General features: G+C 58.2%; 8 protein-coding genes across 8 annotated transcripts; 3 read left to right on the forward strand and 5 right to left on the reverse strand.

Annotated features, from left to right (window-relative positions):
• Positions 1–1,682: 1,682 nt before the first annotated feature.
• On the reverse strand, positions 1,683–3,426 carry SLS55_009612 (uncharacterized protein; the record flags this gene model as incomplete). Its single annotated transcript, XM_066781009.1, has 5 exons — positions 1,683–2,602; positions 2,653–2,826; positions 2,877–3,208; positions 3,284–3,310; positions 3,359–3,426. 5 exons carry the CDS (start codon positions 3,424–3,426, stop codon positions 1,683–1,685), a joined length of 1,521 nt encoding a protein of 506 aa, XP_066628955.1.
• Positions 3,427–6,075: 2,649 nt separating this feature from the next.
• On the reverse strand, positions 6,076–6,763 carry SLS55_009613 (uncharacterized protein; the record flags this gene model as incomplete). The annotated part of the gene is made up of 2 exons (XM_066781010.1): positions 6,076–6,697; positions 6,759–6,763. The coding sequence occupies 2 exons, from the start codon at positions 6,761–6,763 to the stop codon at positions 6,076–6,078; spliced, it is 627 nt and encodes a 208-aa protein (XP_066628956.1).
• A 159-nt stretch (positions 6,764–6,922) lies between these two features.
• SLS55_009614 (uncharacterized protein) lies at positions 6,923–7,926 on the reverse strand (the record flags this gene model as incomplete). The annotated part of the gene is given in 2 exon segments (XM_066781011.1): positions 6,923–7,903; positions 7,921–7,926. The coding sequence occupies 2 exon segments, from the start codon at positions 7,924–7,926 to the stop codon at positions 6,923–6,925; spliced, it is 987 nt and encodes a 328-aa protein (XP_066628957.1).
• A 524-nt stretch (positions 7,927–8,450) lies between these two features.
• SLS55_009615 (uncharacterized protein) lies at positions 8,451–10,325 on the reverse strand (the record flags this gene model as incomplete). Its single annotated transcript, XM_066781012.1, has 1 exon — positions 8,451–10,325. The coding sequence occupies one exon, from the start codon at positions 10,323–10,325 to the stop codon at positions 8,451–8,453; it is 1,875 nt and encodes a 624-aa protein (XP_066628958.1).
• Positions 10,326–14,455: 4,130 nt separating this feature from the next.
• Positions 14,456–14,946, forward strand: SLS55_009616 (uncharacterized protein; the record flags this gene model as incomplete). The annotated part of the gene is made up of 2 exons (XM_066781013.1): positions 14,456–14,723; positions 14,801–14,946. 2 exons carry the CDS (start codon positions 14,456–14,458, stop codon positions 14,944–14,946), a joined length of 414 nt encoding a protein of 137 aa, XP_066628959.1.
• Positions 14,947–15,839: 893 nt separating this feature from the next.
• On the forward strand, positions 15,840–17,058 carry SLS55_009617 (uncharacterized protein; the record flags this gene model as incomplete). The annotated part of the gene is made up of 3 exons (XM_066781014.1): positions 15,840–16,395; positions 16,537–16,790; positions 16,849–17,058. The coding sequence occupies 3 exons, from the start codon at positions 15,840–15,842 to the stop codon at positions 17,056–17,058; spliced, it is 1,020 nt and encodes a 339-aa protein (XP_066628960.1).
• Positions 17,059–17,536: 478 nt separating this feature from the next.
• RCF1 (Respiratory supercomplex factor 1, mitochondrial) lies at positions 17,537–18,458 on the reverse strand (the record flags this gene model as incomplete). The annotated part of the gene is made up of 2 exons (XM_066781015.1): positions 17,537–18,062; positions 18,454–18,458. 2 exons carry the CDS (start codon positions 18,456–18,458, stop codon positions 17,537–17,539), a joined length of 531 nt encoding a protein of 176 aa, XP_066628961.1.
• A 201-nt stretch (positions 18,459–18,659) lies between these two features.
• On the forward strand, positions 18,660–19,704 carry SLS55_009619 (uncharacterized protein; the record flags this gene model as incomplete). Its single annotated transcript, XM_066781016.1, has 2 exons — positions 18,660–18,883; positions 18,942–19,704. 2 exons carry the CDS (start codon positions 18,660–18,662, stop codon positions 19,702–19,704), a joined length of 987 nt encoding a protein of 328 aa, XP_066628962.1.
• Positions 19,705–21,084: the final 1,380 nt, after the last annotated feature.

Genomic DNA, 21,084 nt, shown 5'->3' on the forward strand with positions numbered 1-21,084 from the left:
GGACCTCTCCTGACTCCGAGTAGCGGGCCCATCGTACTTCGCACGCCAGTCATTCGCGGTCCATCGGCTCCCAATATCCTGGAGGTCTCCCAGAAGCCTCAGCCAGCTCACCCGATCGTGTGTGTCGAGATTCGGGGTCCTGAACATGTGTTCCTCGGCTCCAACAACTTCGGATGCTTTTTGCAAGGACTCCGTCCGTTCATAGCGCCAGTTGGCCATGTAATCAAGGGTCATCAGTGGGGCTGTGTACCTCTTCTCAAATCGAAAATCATTCCATCTCCATCGAAGGCGAGTTTTGGTCGCATAGGGACCAATTACACATGACTGACACCGCCGAATAACCATCAGCGGTACCAAACGTCTGCTGTAAAGGCTGGCCCGTAGCAATCAAAAGGGCAATGGTGGCCACTATGAGTGCCGTAAGCGCCATGTTCACCTCGGATTCCGCCATCGTAGCGGAGTGCAGTATAATGGTGGTGGTCTGTCTTAAGGAACTGCTTTCTCCCAGGCATAGATCTAGTCAGTGTCTTTAGGTGATCCAAGTACCTTTCGTGAATCTCTAGCCAATGATCTCGAAAGGTGAAAAGAACAACGGCATTGCACAGTGGTAGATAGTATGGGAGGGTGCAATGCAAGTACACCGCTTAAACATGCGTTATTGCCTGATGTCACGGACTTCAGAGTATAACGCAACGACTGACCCCTCTCACAACGCTTTGAAGTTATTCAGCAGGTCCAATATTGTCGACAGGCGTTGAGAACATTTTACCGCGGCACAGCGGGTGACGAAAGAAATTGGCCCCGCCCTCTGAGCCCCGTCGACGACGTTGCCACTCTTCCCGCGTGGGTAGTCGAATCCAGTGTCCGGACGAGGATGCGACTTTTGAAAACGTTACAAATACGTCCAGATCTTGGATTCGACTACACATGAATATAGCGCAAGGTTTGTGGGAGGGCCAATTTCTTCTGTCACGCGCTGTGGCGGCAACTCCAGGTAGTAGGTACCGCCATAACCGCTGTTTGATAAGACCTTGCGGCTATTTTATTCTTAGTAGCACTCTGTAATCCCTTATCGTGCTCTATCGTTCCAGTACAGTGACCCAGCACGTAATGTCAAGTGTTCAGTTCACCGATCAAGAATCATCACTCTTCAAAGACCGGTCCTCGATATCAAGTTGCAAAAAATATCTCTCATTCATCATCATAAAGAAGAATGCCAAGAAACCCAAAAACAAAAAAATGCCAAAAATCTCCCACCGGCCGGTGGGGTCCCGTCTACTTATACAACTCAAAAAATTGAAGATGTATGTCCCGTCGGACAGGAAGAAAAGACCCAAAAGATACCCCTACACAGAGAGATGACGGGGGGGAAAAAAAAGAGAAAAAGATGGAAGAAGTGGTCCAAAAAGACAAGACACCTCAAACACCTGGAAATGTGTGTGTGTGTTCGTGTATGACGTTTACGTGAGAGCTCCGCTTAACAACAAAGGGTGGGGGGATATAGCAGAAGCCAAACGCTCTTTTTTTCCCAAATGGACACCGCAGTCTGTACCCAAAATCCACACAGTTCAATCAGGAAAAGAGAAGAGATTTTAAAGGGAAATCCTTGTGAGATGCCCCAACACCCGTCTTCAAGACCGATATTGGTGGTCTTCCAGGCTCCGGGCTTTCTTGAACCTCTTCTAGTAGTCGGCGCCCCTGCCAGAGCCGTAGGGTGCGGCATGCGGCGGCACCTGCGGCGGCGAGGTCCTCGCCATTCCGGCTCCCAGATCCGCCTCCTCGTGCGGAGCGACGAAGGGGCTGGTCTGCGCGTGGTACGCAGTGTCCCCAAACGTATCGTTGACCGGGTTGTATGCAACCGGCGCGGCTGTCTGGCCGCGTTGCGGGTTGGACAAGGTGTAGGTGCGCTGGAGCTCAAACTCGTCGGGCTCGTCTTCCGAGGACGACTCCTCGTAGTTATCACCACGTCGGCGCCGGGCGCCGTACGTCTGGGCGTACGGGTTCGAGGAGGGCAGCTGGGAGCTGTAGGTGGTCGCTGTCGGGGTGCGGTTCAGGTCGGCCGTGTAGACTGAAGATGGGGTCGGTCGCGCGTCTCCGTAAGCTTGGGCTGCGAGCTGCTGGCGATGGCGTTGGGAGTTCGAGATCTGCTGCCTGAACACGTTGGCGGCGGGGTCGTTCGCATCGATGTCGGTCGCACCTGTATCAGCGCCCCTCATTGGCTGCTCTTCGTCTATCGTCTTCAGCGAGGCCGCGTCCCGCAGCGGCTCCCTTCCTTCGTGGTTGATCGGATACGCCTCAGCCGGAATCTCCGGTTCCTTGCCCCAACTGCGGATCGGGAACGCGCGGCCCTTGCGCCACGTCTCGCTCACAGGAGGGAAGTACTGGCGGTAGGATCCCCAGGCGGTGAGAATGCCGAGAAGGCTGCCCGAGAGAACGTCGAACGGGTGGTGGCGGGCGTCCATGATTCGAGAGGCTGCAACCAAGGCGGCGCCAAGCGTAGGGACCATGACTATGAAACTCTTCCAGACTTCTCCTTTAGAATCGAGCACGTGGAGCTTCCCAGCGAGGTAAATAGATAGGTAATACAGCCCTCCAAAGGCAGCTGTGGCTCGGTTAGTACAGCTTCGAGAAAAGTGTGAAGGGCCGGCTTACTGCTGCTGTGGCCAGAGGGGAAGCTGCGGAAGCCATCTTTCAGAATGGCATTGTTTTCCTGGGTGCAGATACTGTGGTTCGACAGGCCGAAAGGCTGGGGATCCTGCAGCGTGCTGGGCTGGCAGCGGTCGATCAAATCAGGTCTCGGTTTGCCAACAGCATTCTTCAACGATCCTGTCTCCAATTAGCTCGCGCGAAAATGCGTTTTCCATTCCATGGCGTACCGGTGATGGTGAAGGCGGCGCCGACAGAAAGCATCAAGCCCAGAACGCCGCAGTTCAGCTCCCAGAGCCTGTCCTTCATGCGGTATTTGCCCAGAAGCTTCCGCCTACCCGCAGAGCCCGCCTGGCCCTTGCTGGTCGAGAACAGGCCATCGATGACCAGGGTATAGAAGGCGATGATCAAGGCGGGAGCCAGGACGGCGATGATGCACAAGTCGAAGACGGGAACGCGCTCGTGGACAGCATACTTGTACTGCAGCGTGTAGTTGCGGAGCGAAAATTCTTGGTGGTGCGGCTCGACGGAATCGAGGGCGTAGAAGGCGATGATGAGGACTCTGGCGGCATGTCAGCGGGGACGCGGATAGGGCAAACTGTGGCGCTGCGGACGGGGCCAGCAAGGCGTGACGTACACGATAATGACATAGTCAAAGACGTATCTGCAGGGTCAGCGGCGGCGTAGCGGGTCGGCGGGGAGAGCAGCTCACGAGACGATGACGGTCTTGGACAGGCGCTTCTTGCTGAAGGGCAGCTTCTGCTGGTTCCAGGAGTCCATGGTGGCGCCTTGGGAGTCCTGGGTTAGGGGCCGGGCGGAGAGAGGGAGCGAGAGAGCTTCAAGACTTGGGTGGTGCAGCTCTCATATCCCAGGGATGCGCCGGGGCGGTGATTGGGCTGCTTGGCGCAGGCTGGGCGTGCGGTGCTGAGGTGTCGCGGAGTGGCTTGGACACGAATGATCGCCTCTGCGCTGGGCCGCCGGCGGGCGGAAGAGCGCGCGAGAGCCTGCATCGAATTCTGCTTGGGCTCGCCCTGCCGGCGCTGAAACGGCGTCAAACGCTGAGCGAAGAGGGTGCTGGAGCTGTGCTAGACTGCCTATTTTTGGGCCCTAACCCCAGCCCTCCAATCCGCGCGCCGCTCGCGCGCCTCCGCCCCGCCGCCTGGCTGCGCCCCGGCAGCCCCAGTCGCGACTCTGTCTTTTCTCGTGGGTGCCACAGTGCAGACACGGCCACCTCTCGTCGCTCAGCGAATCACATGGCGTCATCGCCCCCATAGGGCTAGCAGATCCCTCGCGCGCGGTAATTGCCCCCCTATTCACCCTATCCGCCTCCTACTTATTCTTGTCAACTGCTTCGAGAGCCGCGGGGCCCGGGGCCGCCAACGCCTGCGCGCCGTCTGCCTCACGAAGCGTCGCTACCAGCAGCACTGCTCCGCACCCGAAACCTCCGTCCACGGCCCCGCCGCCTGCTCTGCTGTCCTGCCCTATAGCGGCGCATAGCAGCAATGCTATATCACCCTCTCTGCGCCCGCACGTCCTATTGGCCAGGTTCCGTGCATGAAATACGCCCAGAAGACTGGAGCCCAGCCCCGAGTCAGTAACCCCAGATCCAGCAGCCGCCATTCTCCGACGAGCCTGGCCGCTGCCGAGTTTCACGCAACATCTGCGACAAACATCCACCATCTGCTGCCTCCAATGCACGCCCTCGTTTTGCACCGTCAATCAGGCGACCCATAGCCGGCATATCGCCTCTCCCAAGGATCACTGGGCCCCACATATCTCCCGACCGCCAAACACCACCATTCGGCTTACCTCAGATGCACATGCAGCGCCCCCTCCTTGACTCGCTGTGCCACTACGTAGGAGGCTGTACATTTTGACGTGCCCCAGCATTTCCCCCCTGCTGTACCACACCACCATCACGACCATATTTTTTGCCCATTCAGCCCCATCCGTGATACCCTGGCCTCGGACCCTGCGCCCGTGCCGATCGGTCCACACAGCCTACCGCGTGTGTTGCTAATCGCGGGGAGGCTTGTTTGCGGGGTTCAAGCCATTACTCGTGACTGCTACACCAACATGCAGCCCGGCCCTTTCCAGGCAAAGAAGACTAAATGCGTCTGTACCTCGTGCTCAGTCTGAGCACGAATAATGAAATAAATAACGCTCGTGGGCGACGACGGGCCTTGTTAGCCCTTCGGCTTTACTCCAAGCGGTGCATGGCCCCCAAAGATATTTATCTACACCGCCCCACTTTGATAACGCATCACAAGACGTCCCCAGCATGGTTGGGCAGCAAGCATATCTTGTGTGCGACGCAAGAGAGCCTGTCTCAGCGAGTTGCCAAAGAATTGACCCCACCCTATGCACGCGAGCAGTTGGATCATGTGTTCGGATGCAAGTGTGCAGCCTTAACGCTCACAATTGCGTTCGGGCATTTGCTTCTTCTGCCTACGTAAGAGGATTCGGAAACTTCACGCCTGTGTCCGGACGTCTGCTTCCACTGACAACGTAGATGGGCTCAAACTTGAGTTGTCTGTCCCAACGGTTTTGAGTGCTTCGGCTTGATCAACATTGAGTGGGGAGTCAAGGAAGCAACATGGGTCAGGCGCGGTGGACTGCAGAGTATCTATTTCCTATTCCTACTTTGGTAGATGGAATGAATCTCCGGACGGGAGTACATACTCCAAGGAGAATTGTTGTTCAATTTGGCTACGAAAGGCTGAGGTGCTTGGATACAATTCAAGTGATGCTGCTGACCTGAGACAAGCCGTTCAGTATACCTTCCGACTCGCAGCTTTTACTACACTGGCCGCCAGGACGCTCCCTTTTAAGTCTGATCGCGGCGGCGGTCCTGATGGTGCTAGCAATAAGCCTGGTGGTTTTTCTCTCGAAGGCTGAACCGGTCATGGACAAGCTCAAAGTGCTTACGTCTCTGGTTGTGCGTTCAGTGAGGTTGCTGGCTTGCTAAGCAACACTCCCCCCACCCATCTGAACCTTCTACTTCACCAACCCCAAGAAGAAGCACTCAGTTGAAAATAACTCTGACAAGGCGAACAACAAGCGGAGGGAATTTTTCAATTTTTATTTTCTTTATCTACTGGTTTTTACTAACAGGAAGAAGCCACGTGCGCCGAGTAGGTCGAAGCGCAACGCCTTTCGTTCATTTCATACCATGTCATCCTGCCCCGAGTAGTAGACCGCAGGGAAGAGGCCGACAAGAGTCGTGGAGCGGATGTACCGGAAGCTGTGCTTCGAAGAGCATCTGCTGGATCTCCTCAGTCAGAGCTCATGCCGGCCTCGTTCATGGGAACCGAGTAGTGGACGGGACGGGCAGTGATAGCCGAGTGGGCGCAGAGGTAGAAGTCGAACTGGAAGGGGTGCGTGACACCAGTCTCGACAAGGGTGCCGGGGTTGGGGTTGCCGTTGCGGTCACCGTGCTTGCCCTCGGGGAGGAAACGAACGTGGTGTTATTCTTGTCGTTCTTGTTGTTCTTTTTGTTGTTGGCGTCATTGTTGTTGGCGTCATTGTTATTGGCGTCGTTGTTCTTCTCGTTCTTCTCGTTCTTCCAGTGTTGTAGGCGTCGTTGTTCTTCTCGTTCTTCTCGCTCTTCTCGTTCTTGTCGTTCTTCTCGTTCTTCTCGTTCTTCTCGTTCTTCTCGTTCTTCTCGTTCTTCTCGTTCTTCCAGTGTTGTTGGCGTCGTTGTTCTTCTCGTTCTTCTCGTTCTTCTCGCTCTTCTCGTTCTTGTCGTTCTTCTCGTTCTTCTCGTTCTTCCAGTGTTGTTGGCGTCGTTGTTCTTCTCGTTCTTCTCGCTCTTCTCGTTCTTCCATTGTTGTTGGCGTCGTTGTTTTTGGCGTCATTGTTTTTGGCGTCGTTGTTGTTGGCGTCGTTGTTCTTCTCGTTCTTCTCGTTCTTCTCGTTCTTCTCGTTCTTCTCGTTCTTCTCGTTCTTCTCGTTCTTCTCTCTCTCGTTGTTGTTGTTGTTGTTGTTGTTGTTGTTGTTGGTGGTGGTGGTGGTGTTGTCGTTGTTGGCGTCCTTGTTTGGCATTGCTTTGCTCGTTGACGGGCAGCACGCGTCCAGTTCCTGCGCTTCTTTACCTGTTAGTACTGATTCACCTCATCAGAGCTCGAACGGTGGGGTGATGCAGAGGTAGCGTAGATCGTTGCATAAAGCGCAAGACGGAGGTGATGTAGTAAAGTCCGCATTGGGCCAACTTACCCTTGTCCTGCCCGAAAGCTACGCCTATTGTGGAATCTCGAGGTTCGAAAGCCACTCAACGCTATTCGGGTCCTTGGGAAGGAAAATTCTGCGAACCAAGTCCAGGAATCTCGAGGTTCGAAAGCCACTCAACGCTATTCGGGTCCTTGGGAAGGGGCACTTTGCGAATAAATTCCAGGTACACACGTATACCCCGTCGATTCCGGTCCCGAGTGAGGTAGCGAATTTTGTTGCTACCCAAACGGCCGTCCGGGAGGTCGCAGAGAGAACACGGGATCTCAAGGTTGTCCTGGTCCCCTCTTACGAAGTCCTCGATCTCTCTGTCCGGCGTGCCCTGGAACAGGTTCGGGTCGCTCAGGAATTTGTGCGGACACGCGCGCAGATCGGTGGCGGCCAGCCGCTTCCGCAACGCTTCCGGGCTGGCACTCTTTCCCCGGCCTGCGTCGAGCCTGAACAGCAGATCCATGGTGCTGTGGCGGAAGAAGCCGGAGCGGACTCCCTCCCGACCTATCTCGAGTATGGCCATCAAGGGGCGGTCGTAGCAGTGGTACGTCGCGTGAGACGCATGTGTGCAGACGATGTCGCCCTCGTGGTACCGGCACCAATCGAGTGGGTCCATCAAACTCTTCGTCCTGGCTTCTTTGGAAGTCCACTTGGCAATGTCCCTGTAGTCGAACGTGGCGTGCTCGCAGAGGCGGAAGCGGCCGCGTTGCCCGAGGCACAGCCTGCGGTGCGGCGCGAAGTGTAGTTCGGAATCCAGAAAGCTTGATAGGTGGTGGTAGTCGACGCAGCCGGAACACACCAGGCCCGACTTTGGTAGCAGGCCCTTGCGCTCGCGCTCGCAAAGGTCGTCGAGGCGGAGGTAGTTGCGGAACGTCGCCCGCGATTCGGCGTCGGGAGCTGGCACCCGTGCCAGTTTGAGGACTTCGCGGAACCTGGAGCTGGAAGCTCCAAGGGCCAGGAAAGCGCTGCCGGACTGGAGCCATCCGGCAATCTCGAGGATAAGCTCGACGGGCAGTGCGTCAAGGTAGTTAGTCGTGTGCTGTCGTCCGGGGATACCTTCATGAGGCTCGGCTTGCAACAAGCAGTTCAGAGAGTTGAATTCCGACATTTTTTCCGAGTGAAAGGCGGGCAAAGAGTTGAATGTCGACATTTTTTCTGAGTGAGGTGGCGAGCAAAGAGTTGAACGTCGACACTGTTTCTGAGTGAGGTGGCGAGCAAAGAGTCGAATGTCGACACTGTTGCCGACCGAACGGGGAGCAAAGAGTTGAATGTAGCAAAGAGTTGAATGTCGACGTACAGTGCGAGTAGACTGGCCTTTGTAGGCTGCAAGGCGGGCAAAAGTGTTAGTATTGTGGCTATTGTAGTATTGTGGCTATTGAACCACGGTAAGCCAATCATCGGAACCCTGGACAAGGAAAAAAAAAAAAAAAAAAAGACACATTGACCTGTACATCTAATTATCCGACTTCTAACCGTCGTGTAGCCCGGGCGGATAGGTTCAGCTTCCCTCACGAGTACGATGCAATTCCCATGGGACCATAAGGCATATGCGGGTGAGGTAGACCCGATTCTTCTGTCGCCCGCTCCTAAAGACCCGCCGACCCAAACGGCGACTTCAACGCAACAGGAAAACACTCCTCCACCTCACCCCCCGTGACCTCCGACCGCGTCGACGCGTCCAACAGCGTCCTCACCCCAGCCTCCAAGTCCCTGACAACAAAAAGCTTGTTCACTCTCACTTCGCCGCCGCCGCCGCCGTCCCCCTCCGACACCATGACGTCACACGCCACAAACGCGTAGCCCACGCCCTCAGTATCCACCGGCACCAGCACCGCATACCCGCCGTCGTCAACCTTGACGGGCACCGCGGCCGCGGCCCTTGCGTCAAACGCCGTGTCGTTGAGCGCCGCGACCCGGAACCGCGACACGCCCAGCGCGTCCACGGCGCCGGGGAAGTAGACGGGCAGGCGGCCGCGGGCGTCGGCGCCCAGCGCGCCGCCGAAGAAGGCGAACGTGTTGGGCGCGAAGCCACCCGCGGCCGACGGCGCCGTCGTCGTCAGGCCCAGCGTGCCCGAGTCGTCGGCCGCGAGGAAGAAGCGGCCGCTCACGTCGGCGACGGTGCTGTAGGCGAAGGCGGGGGCGATGTCGTCGTTGTCGTTGGTGCTGGTGGTGAGGTCGGGGTTCTGTTGCTCGTCGACGCCCATCAGTAGGAGCTGGGCGATGAGCGCGCTGTCGAGGTCGCTGTTGTTGGCGTCGTCGACCTCGTCCAGGGTTTCCAGGCGCCGGACGAGCTTCTTTTTCTCCCTCTTTTTGGGGGTCGCTACTGCCTGCTGCGCGTTCTGCACCGCGCTCTGCGCCTGCGAGCGCACCTGCCCGGCCCTGTCTCCCGCCGCCGCCGCCCCGACCGCAGCAGCAGCGACCTTGCTGCCCACGGCCAGCGGCTCGACGCCCTTAGCCTCGCTCGCCTGACCGGCGCCAGCCAGAACCGGCAGGGTCTTGCGGTCGAGCGCGATCTGCGCCACCTTCGCAGCATCCCCACCCGCCGCCGCCTTCTTCGCCTGGTCGGCCCTCGCCTGCGCGGCGTTGGCGAGGGCCAGCGCCAGCCTGGCCTTCTCCTGCGCCAGGTCGGCCCTGGCCTGCATCATGGCGGCGCCCTGGGCATTCAGCAGGTCGGATTGCCGCCCGGGCGTCGTGAACCCCTCGATGCGCCGGCGCGCCTGCAGCTCCGCGACGGCGTTTTGGCCCTCCCGCCGCGCCGCCATCTCGACGATGAAGTCCTCGATGCTGTTGAAGCCCTGCGGCGGCACCGGAAGCCCCTGCGGCGTGCGCGGGCGGAGGAGGGAAAACGAGGTTGCGGGCCCGTCGACTTTGGCTGAGGTGCTGAACGTCTGGCCGCCGACGGTGACGAATTGCGGGACGTCGGCGGCGGAGAAGTCGTCGGCGGCGTAGGATGGGAGGCCCGGCGCGAAGTCCTCGAGCGCGGCGGCGAAGGTCGCGGTGGAAAAGTCGTAGTGGCCGTAGAAGTCGTCCAGGTCTTCGTCAAAGTAGATGCCGCACGATGCGTCCGGGAGGAGGTCGGTGTCCGGCGTGTCGGGGGAGTTGCAGCCCCAGTCGGCGGAAGCGGAAGAAGAAGAAGCAGAAGCAGTGTCGACGGAAGCAGTGGTGGCAGCCGGGTCCGCGGTCGAAGAGCTTTCGCCGTCGCCTCCGAAAATGGAGCCATCGGGAACGGTGGTGGATTTCGGAGCGAATAGGCCGGGGTGGAATCGACCAAACTCAGCAGCGCCGTCGTAGTTCTCGCTAGGGGGTCCAGGTGCGATAGCGTAGAATTTCGTTTTGTGGCCGTGTTTTCTCGTCGCCTTTGTCCTCAACCGGGGTGGAACATGGCGAGCGTCAGGCTCTGGCAGGGCGGACCCCAATACGCCAACCGCCGCAAGAGAGACAAGGAAGAGAGAATGATACATGGCTGTCAATGTGAGCAACAGCTGACAGTAAGAAAAGGAGAGACGGGCGGCAAAGGCCAAAGCTTGCTGCTGCTTATCGAGGCGCAGAGTCACATATATATCGCTTCGACAGACCCGTGCATCGAGTATGTTCGGGAGCGGCAATAGCGGTATTCTAGCAGAATCCGCATGTGGCTAGTACGCCAGCCTCAATTCCGACACGTGGAAGTGAAAAGGCATAAGTTCACTGATGCGGGCTGAGTCCTCGTGGAATGTAGTGGGATCGCCAGTGGGAATGACTGTTTAAGTAACCTAGAAAAATTCCAATGCTGCATTCGGAGCTGCAACTCGAGCAATACGAAATGGAATTTAACCACCGGGTATATCGGTGTCGAGTGTTTCTATTGCGGGTTGCGGTCATACATCATTCTCTAGGCTGGAAAAGAATAAGACACATACTTGAGTTGATACACAAAAGATGGCCATTTCTTTCTTCGTGGCCTGCGCTTGAAAAAGGGTAGGTGAGGCTTGGTCTATCGTATGTACAAGGAGCTGTCATCATAGTCGTCTCAGTCGTTGCGGTCGCCTTCCTCCTTCTTTCGTTCCAGGATGGATTTATCGTGTGCGAAGAACCAAGATCACCAAGAAGAAGCATGCCTCGAACATACACCACTGCAGCAGCGTAGACCTTGTGGGCTGTCGAGATGCTGAAACACTTTCTTCTCAACGGCGGAAAGGCGCTGGAAGCCTCGCTGGAACTTGGTGACAACATCATCACCGTTGATATCCTCCAGCCACTCTGTTCTCCGGAGGCCGTATGCCTGCGTTGTTGTTCTGTAAGCATAAGTGTGCCATCTTGTTTCTAGCCGAGACGTTCGAAAGAATGCGGGGTGTTCGGAGATTTGAAAGCAAAGTTTGACTAAGCATTGCAGTCGACACGTAGTCAGCAGCCGGCCAACTAGTAGCTATAACCATAAACCTTCACTATTGCAAATCAAAAAGCACAGCCGCTGCACTTAATTGCAGGTGCGCGTAACATGCCTTATATTGCAACACTGCAACACTGTACTATGGTCATTATAAACACTACACTACACTTTTGTTTAGCGTGAGTGCGTGACGTGCTGCTGCTATGTGTCGATGAACATTTTGCATTTTCGCTTGACAGATTTTGTTTTCTGTTCTGTCGGGCTGATACTCTTTGAAGGAGTGCGTGGCCTCGTACCACTGGAACCACGCCTTGACATGTCAATTCCAATGATCATATCATTCTACCCACAAATCCATCCTTTCGCTTAACACACACCAGGCGTGCTCAGCATGGTATTACTCAGATTTCAAGTACCGATAGGAGGTAGATCGCCGACACGGACGAACTATCGTCCCGACAGGCACGAGAGTCGCCGCTCTGATTGGCCACGGCGCAACTTTGAACTGGGCATGTTACAAAACTTCCGTTTCGGGAAAGACCGGCTGCACCGAACTGTCCGCTTCATCAACACCGGGAATCGTGAAATCCGATCCGACGCCGACTATCTCGAAAGTCTCCTGCTCAATGGTGGATTAGCATTGCAAGATTCTCTGAACATTGCGCGCAACAAAGCCACCTTAAAGCATCCAATCTACTGAGAAACATCAGCAGAACCAGCCTTGGAATCGTATACCGCCAACCTCAGTCATGGATCTCACAATCTCTAAACCTTTAACCCTAAACTGCGGTCTCGTGCTGCCCAACCGCCTCGTCAAGGTACGTACACACAGCACCACCACCACCATAAAAAGACCGACACCAACCCCGTCCAAGTCAGCCATGTCCGAGCAAATGGCATCAAAAGCCAACGACTACCTCCCGGACGAAGCCTTCTCCGCCGTCTACCGCACCTGGGCGGCCGGCGGCTGGGGCATGATCCTAACCGGTACTTCCCCCCCTCCCCCTCCCCCACCGCCACCACCAACCCTGACGCCCGCCCGCCGTCAAACAAGGCGCCGTCCAAGTCGACCCCTCCTTCCTCAGCACCCCGACCGACGTCGCCTTCGACCCCTTCCTCGCCCCCAAACGCCTACACACGCACTGGACACGCTGGGCGACGTCGTCCCGCACGTCCTCCACCACGTCCACCGCCCCGCCGGCCCTCGTCATGCAGCTCAACCACCCGGGCCGCCAGTCGCCGGCGGCCGCGGGTAGGCGCCCGCGCTGCGCGCAGAACGTGGCGGCGTCGCCGCTCGCGCTGGACATGGGCGGGGGGTGGCTGGCCCGGAGCGTCGTGTCGGCGGTGTTCGGCACGCCGCGGGCGCTGGCGGAAGAAGAGGTTGCGGACGTGGTGGGGAGGTTTGCGGCTGCGGCGAGGGAGGCGGCCAGGGCCGGGTGGGATGGCGTCGAGGTGCATGCTGCGCATGGGTTTTTGTTGTGTGAGTGTTCTGCGTGCGTGCGCGCTCTCTCTCTCCGGAGTGTGAGGGAGGGAGGGGGGAGGTTGGGTGTGTGTGTGCTGACTGATGGTGTGGCATGGCGAAAGCGACGTTCTTGACGGCGAAGAGCAACCAACGGACGGATCGGTACGGCGGGTCGGCGCGGAACCGGGCGAGGATCGTTGTCGAGGTGGTCGAGGCGATACGCAAGGCGACGCCGGCGGGGTTCTGCGTCGGGGTGAAGCTCAACTCGGCGGACCACCAGACGGCCGAGGCGCTGCGGGACTCGATCGAGCAGATCGAGGCGATTGCGGAGGCGGGCATCGATTTCCTGGAGATCAGTGGTGGTTCGTACGAGGATCCGAGGGTGAGTGGGATATATCTGTCGTCCCCACTTTCCCTCTCTCGAGAGCACTGCACAGCTTCCTTTTTCCCACTTTCCTTCTCCCCTTCTCCAATCATCCTTAAAGAGAGATGCACGACCAACTGCTCCGGTCATCACATTAACCCCACCGCCACAGATGATGGCCGACGCCAACGACGACGACGTCGAAGCCAACCCCTCTGATCAGTCCAAACCATCCACAGCCGCGCGCGAAGCCTTCTTCCTCGACTTCGCCAAATCCATCCGCAGCCACTTCCCCTCGCTAACGCTGATGGTCACGGGCGGTTTCCGCACGCGGCTGGGCATGGAAGCTGCCGTGGCGGGCACCACTACTGCTGGCGGCGCCGATGATAATGTCGATTCGGCGTGCGACCTCGTCGGCATCGGGCGGCCGGCCGTGCTGCAACCGTCCGCGCCGCGCGACGTCATTTTCAACCCGGAAGTCGCGGACGACGATGCGCGGTTGCGCGAGGAGAAGGTCGAGGTGCCGCGGTTGGCCAGGATGAGTGGGATCAGGGGGGTGGGGTCGGGGGCGACGAGTGTAAGTGTTTTGTTTCCTCTGGTGGAGAGTGATGGAGGCTTGCGGGCTGACTGGCTGGATGTAGGCTTGGTATAGCGGACAGATCCGGCAATTGGCGAAGGTGAAATGAGGGAAGTTGACTAGAGGCGTGGATTCCAATACCCGTTTGTGCCTTGAAGCATGAGTGTCGTTGCATGGACTGATGTTTGCAGTAGCAGTTAGTACGTAATACCTCACATACGAGCTTGAATAAGAACAGTAGTAGCAACGAATGATGGGATCGGAAGTGCTCGGAGATATACGACGCGAATTAAGGGGAAGTAACCTACCATGCGCTGTAACATCAGGGCCTTCCCGTCCTAGCCGCATTTGGCAATTCGACTGGAAGGGTACCAAGCCGAGCTTCTGTCGACCATTCATGCCATGATGCTCTGACGAAAGAGCAGCTCCGTCCAAGCCGAGTGCGGCTCTACTCCGCATCTTGGCGTTTCCAATGGCATCCGGTTCGGTGCATTTCGCCGGGCCAGGCTGCATGAACACTAAATGGTTTACGAGCGAGCCACGCTCGATCGGGCGGGGGCAAAGACGGCGCAGCGGGTCCCGGTCCACCAGAATGCTCGAGAGCCCCGTCGCATCCCGGCAGCTATACTCGTGAATGCGGCTGCTAAAACGCCCGCTACACTGGGCACCACCGCCTAAAAATAGCTGTTTCCCTACCGTTTACCTACTTAAACGCAACCGTTTCTGTTTACGTCCATCAGCCAACTGTCGTTCTCCATCTCCGCGAAACTTCAACCACTCTTTCAAACTTCCCCAATTCAATCCTCACCTCCCACAACGATGCGTTTCGCCTTCTCCATCGCGGCCCTCGCCGCCGCCACCGCCACGGCCGCACCCGTTGTCGCGGACGCCGCGGCCAGCCAGTACGGCAGCTGGGCGGTCGACTACAGCACCAACTCGGCGGCCAACGGGTGGAAGCAGCAGAAGTTCTCGGCCGTCTACTCGCTCGACAACAGCACCGCGACCAAGACGGTGACGTACATGCCCGGCGAGGGCGAGAGCACCGTCGTCGACCCCGAGTCGTTTGTCGCGTCGTACAACGGCACCCGTACGTTCAATTCCTCCCCCCTCCTCTTTCCCCTTCCCCTTTTCGACGGCTTTTGCTGATTGTTTCTGGTGGTGTAGATGTGATCCTCCAGCAGGTGGTGGACGTTGAGGGCACGCAGACCACCATCTACGGAAGCGCGCCGCTTGCGACCAGGTGCAACAGCGCTACTGGTCGTCTCTGCACCGGCTCGGCTACGGTCGAAGTCACCGAGGCGGTTGCTTGAATGGCTGAATGGCTGATTCATGAGGATGATGGCGACGAGAACCGGATTGTGTACAAAAAGGTGCAGGCATGCATATTCCCCAGGCGTGTAAATAATCGGCTGGTAATGAGAGCGTCTTTAATTGGGTTTGCGTCAGTAGACCCTTGACGGGGGGCAATGGAATGCCATCTACGGTTCATGGAATGAGACAATGTCCAGGTGTTCCAGCTCAGTGATTCTCTCCGCAGTGACGTCTGAATGGCTCGGAGACCGGATCTTGGTGGTCGCCGAGAATATCCGAAAATCCGACGATAAGAGCAAACGTTTCCGTGTGGAGTTGTTGACCGTCCTACCGGCCACGACCTTTGTCTTCTAACGTGGAGTTTTCCTCTCATCCCAGCAAAGCAACGGATAATCTTCTTCCAAGAACCCACTCTTGACGCGTTTCGACGCGTGAACCGTCAACAAAAAGTTGGGGCCACACCACCCCGGACTGCGACTCGCATAGCAATCTCCCGCCTGCATGACATCCCTCACATCTCGCATCCCGATCTCGCGTTTTCTCAATCCCCAACCCACCCTGCTGTCTCGTCATCCACGCATTTCCGCATTCCTTTTTTGCTGCTGTACCTACTGTATCTTCGGTGCATTCTGATATATACCCCTCTCCCACCATGCCAAAAGCCGCCAAACCCCGCTCCACGCGCACGCGAGCGGACCCGGTTGCGACGCACCGTGATCCCAGTGGATTGAGAGCTTCAACGCGCATGTCGACGAGACGCTCTGTGGATGCTGCCGGGCAGAGATCCCGGCCGGCCGTGAAGCAGGAGCCCATCAATTCGACGACGGCGCCGAAGCGTGAGGACCATGCCAGTCCGCGCGTGAAACGTCGGGATTCATCCATTGCGCTGCCAATGAAGAAGGAAGAGCCCATCAGTGATGAGCAAGAAAGTCGTCCGACGGTCCCGGTGAAGCAAGAGGATGCTGTCGCGCTGCCAATGGGAGGACGTGTGGATGAGGAAAGTCGTCCGGCAACGCGGGTGAAGCGAGAGGGCTCTGTTCGTGCATCCGAAGAACAGAAGGCTTTGAAGCAGGAAGATTCCGACAGCGGACCGGTCAAGGAAGAGGACCCTTCCACTGTTCCAGTGAAACGAGAGGGCTCCGTCCGTCCGTCCGAAGAACGGGAGCAATCCCCCAGCTCCGACGAGGAGAATATCCCGCCATTGAAGCCTGAGCATCCCATGACCCCGGAAAGTGAGGTCAAACAAGAGGTAGTGCGACGCTCTGCCCGTATGTTTTTCATCTGGTTAACGTCCCGACAGCTTGCAGAGCCTGAGGATGAGTACGTGGAGAGCTACCTTATGCTCGTCCGTCTCGAAGATGTGACCGATCCGACCATCCACCGCCTCCTCTGCGTCCCCTCCAACCTCACCTTCCACAGGTTCCATTCAGTGCTGCAGAAGGCCTTTGGTTGGGCCGGTGTCCACCGCCACGCTTTTCATGTATGGGACATAACCGGAACACTTCCAAACGTAAGCAGAATCCTTCACCACACCAAGACAGCCGCCTAATGCCGTACAATGCAGCCTGCAATGGATGGCCTTCCAGTAGGAGTTTTCACTCTGACCACGTCTGATCCGGATTGGGAGTACGACATGGACGGCGACATCAGAGACGAGGGCGGATACACGCTCGCCGACATCTACGACAATGATGAATTCCGGGGCAAGGTCAAGATTCAGTACCAATACGATTTCGGAGACGGCTGGGACCACGACATCCAATTCCTTGGCAAAGCCGACCCTGCAATGAAACGGGCGATGCGTGTACCTGAACACGTTCAGGTCTTCTGCATCAGTGGAGAGGTGAGGCATTACTTTCCAATCCGGACCGGAGCTTGGAATATGCTGACACGGATTCGAGGGCCATCCATGCGCCGAGGACTGCGGCGGAACTCTTGGCTGGGAGGAGCTCAAGGAAGCCTTCAAGAAGAGGGCAGACCCTGAAGGCAAGAAGATGTGGTACAAGCGGGTCTGTTCCAACGGGAACAGGAGGGGACTTGATCCGTACAAATTCGACGTGAATGAGCTGAACAACAAGTTGGCCGGGGTGGACCTCGTGAGGTTTATCTAGATCTCCGTTCCTTGAACAGTAATTTTAGAATTATGCCGCGTGGAAGGAAGGAAATAAAAGGAGGAAAAGTATGTAAAAATTGCTAGCTCAATTACCTTCGATAGGACACCAATGAACATGGTCCAGAGATGTCTGGAACATCTCTACGTCACCAAAGTTGAATACCGTAAGTGCCATTAGAAGTTTGAGGCCAAGAGGCGGGACTTCGAAACAAAGGTCACGTTTGTGACGATAGCAACAGACATTGCGAGAAAAATCACTCGCAAGGATGTTGGTCACACGCGAAAATCCATCCACCTTTTCCGTGGAGACACCAGAGCCGTAGCATGGCTCATAACGACCGGAGTGAAGAAGACCCCCTGCCCAATGCCCATACGCCAAAATTGTCCCGCAGTCGCACCCGGTCAAACCCATCAAATTTACACAGAAGAAAGAGCTTTTTTCCCCCGTCCCCCCGTCCACCTCCTCGCATCTCACCCTATCTCTTGCCCGCGACCAGATCCTTCACCGCCGCCACAACACCCGACCCCTTCTCCTCCGCCGCCTCAACCACACTCTTCGTCTCCGCCGCCTCCTTCCCATCCTTCCTCTCCTCCCCCTGCACCTCCTTCTCCCTCCCCTCCCTCTCCTTCCTCGCCATCGCCCTCCTCTTCTCCACGCGCGCCCTCAACGCCTTCTCCTCCTCATCTCTCGCCTCCAGCTCGCGCAGCCAGGCGTCGCGCTTCTCCACCGCCGTCTTCTGCTGCTGCAGGGCGTCGAACTCCTTGCGCTTCTCGCGGTCCTCGGACCAGTACATGCTGCCGGCGGCCATGGCGACGATGGTGAAGCCCTGCGCGTAGATGCGCCGGCGGAACATGCGGTTCGTCGTGTTGTGGTCGCCCGCCCGCATCGCCCGGCTGGCGCCGATGAGCGCCCAGCACGTCAGCAGGCACCCGAGCGGGATGAGCGGTTCTTCGCGTAGGCGGCGGGTGAGCTTTTGCATGCGGTTTTCCGAGTAGAAGTCCCTGTGCGTGCGGGTCAGCGGGGGAATGGTTGGGAGCGTCCGCCCGGGAGAGCGTGAGGAGAGGGTGCGGGGGGAAAGAAGACGTACTCGTTGCCGTCGAAGGACGAGGGAAGCGGCGCGTCGGACATGGCGGGCGGGTTTGTGCGGGGATGCGATGGGTGTGGCGGGTGCCTCGATTATTGGGTGTGGCGGCGTCGCAGAGGTCTCAGGAGCTCGGGAGGGAGCAATTGATTGATGAGGCGGGGGATGGAGGGGAATTGGGCGACAGCGCGGCGCTGCGGGGACGGCGATGGTGGTTGGAGGTTTTTAGTCGACGAGCTCGCGTGAGATAGTGCATGCGTCAGTATTGGGACGGGCCCATCGGGGAGCCAAGCCTCCGCCACCGCCCGCACCGCATCGCCTTGCCGTGCGCTTCTTCCCGGCTCCGCGACCCCAAGCTGCTGACACACCACCCGCACTCCGACGTCTGCCTCCCTCCTCCCAGACGCAGCAGCACCAGCAGCGCGCGGTCCATGTGAAGCGGAAGCTCACTCGCACTCTCTCTCCCCTCGAGGCATGATACTATGAGCGCCGCCCCCCCACACACCCCGTTCGCGATATGAGCGATGATGCGTCCCCACCGACCGCGGACTGGCCACGCCGTCACCACGACCACGATGCGCCGGATGCGCCCCATGACGGCCGAGACGACCGAGACGCTTCCGCCGACCTCGCCGACCAGAAGAAGAAGATACAGTCCAAGCGGATAGGCTACCTCGACGACCTCCTCCGCAACCTGGACATCCTCATCTACGCCGAGATATCCGCAATCTACTACCTAGAGTAAGCGACGCCGATGCCCGCCTCTGCCCCGCCGCGACTGACCCGTCTTCTTCTGCAGCTGCTCGTTCCTGCGATTCGTCCTTCGGGCCTTCGTCCAGCTGATTTGGCTCACCCCCAAGCCCGAGATCCTACCGGAACTGCCGTCGAACCGTCCGTACATATACCCCATTAGCGGTTCGAATTTGATATGTCTATTCTGCCATCTTTGGTTCCCGCCCCAGTCGGCGGGTGAGGCCACAAGAGGCTACCTGCACGGCGGCCTGTTGATCGACTGGATCGGCCAGCAAGGCCCATCGTCGAAGCTCCGACTGTTTCTTCTGGACTTCTTCATCCTGGTGCTGCAGGTGGTGATGCTGGCCGCCACGCTCAAGCTCCAGAAAGTAAAGCGGAGGAAGACGCCGGACGCATCGAGCAGCAGCAGCGATGCCACGCCAGAAGGAGCAGGAGAAAGCTCTACCGCCCAGGCACCGACACGGCAGGACGTCGACTCCGAGGAACGAGGAATCCTGCGGCGCTCCTCGACGCTCTCGACCCTGCAAGACCGAGCTCCCGACGAGCGGGACGAGCTCTTGGGCGATGCTGCTGACGTTCCCGAGTCCAGCCTGCAGGCCTCCCTCGATGCCTTGAACTCCGGCCAGGCGGTGGTGGCGGAGCTCTTTATCTTCGACACGGTCCGCGAGCAGGTGGACGTCGCGCTTAACCCAACCAGCACCGAGGCTGCGCGGCCCACGGTCCTGACCGGCCGTGATCGCCGAAGGCAGCTCGCAGCGGCTCTGGCCAGGCGGAGACTCGGTTTCGCCACCAGGTTTGGAGCTGGATGAGGGGACGGGGTGGAGGGGTTCGTTGACGATGGATTCAAAGCACGGCCGTTTTGCTTGACTCGGGGCCATTCAGCAGACTGACTGACTGCCCCCCCGTGGGACACAGGAGAAGTTGTTTCACATCCTGCAGGACGCTGGGGCGAGGGAAGCGAGGTTTCGAAGCTGGCGGTTAGCTGGGAGGATGCTCTCACCGTCGCTCACGCGCCCCCAGGTCAAGACGGAGCCGTGCTGCGATAAGCGCCACACGTTTTAGAGCAGGGCTGATATTCTCCGGTGGGCTGCAGCTTTCGGAAAGCCGACAAGGGGTTCAACAAGGGAGCAAACTTAATATCGTTGGGAGCAGCGCACGCGGTCCGTGCGGCATCACGGTTGAGGCCTGAGGCAGATTACAAAGCATTAGCGAGCAGGGCGGAGTGCAGCCTTTCTCTGCTTCACCTTAATGAATGGCAGTTCAACCGATGTTTGATCAGATGTGGCTGGGTCGAGATTAGCCACATTTGCCACCCGACTCACTTTCTACATGTGGACAAGCAAGCCCGTTCCTCGAATGACTGGGTATATGGCAAAGGCAGGCGGTGAAGAGGGTGAAGATGAGAGACATGCGAGGCTTTGGCGGCAAGAAGGTTGGCTGGTCCAGATGCGGTTTCTAGGCGTTTGACAAAGTTCCGGATGGCATCAAAGCGACAGCTGTCACGCTGAAGTCAGGCATATGAGCAGGCAAGGATGTGCCTGCGAGGCGAGCAAGGCCGAGAGCATCAAAAGCAGGGAGCCACCCCATATGCCTCTTCATGCACCTTCCGCCTTCGCATGCAGGCTGAGGCGCCCGTAACCGCCACATTCAAGGCGCGTGCATGGCGGCTCCCTGGGCGCGCGGCCACCACGCGTCCTCAGCCGCTGCTGGCGACAGATACGGGGACTGCGAGAGGCTGGCACGTACAACAATGCTGTCCTCTGGAGTGTTGATCGTCAGCGGGCGGGGCCTGGGAGTGGGCCTGGCTGGGCATCACGAACCCCCCGGTCGCACATCCGCAGCTAAGCCTCGCCAGTGGGTGTGGAGATGGCAGCAGGGGTGGTGCGGGCAGATCAGAGATTGCCAAGCTGCCGCCCGCCCGCTGGACGGCAGCGGAAGCCACTCCTCTCTGCACGTAAGAGGCTCCGGACCAGGGAACAGGCAGAGAAGTCATCATGGCACGGAACGCTAAGGGCCGAGATGGCGCTGCTGCCCGGGATGTACAGTACAACGACGAGCAGGCGTCGTCAGGCGCGGACCCAGGGCCACGACAACGACAGTGCAGCACCACACCCGTCGCGGCCGGCGACGCCCTGAAAGAGCTAGCTGTGCGAGAGGGTACGCATGGCCTGCGGCACTGTTCACAGCTG

The sequence above is a fragment of the Diplodia seriata genome, assembly GCF_021436955.1.
Source record: "Diplodia seriata strain FDS-637 chromosome Unknown scaffold_10, whole genome shotgun sequence".
NCBI classification, from domain to species: domain Eukaryota; kingdom Fungi; phylum Ascomycota; class Dothideomycetes; order Botryosphaeriales; family Botryosphaeriaceae; genus Diplodia; species Diplodia seriata.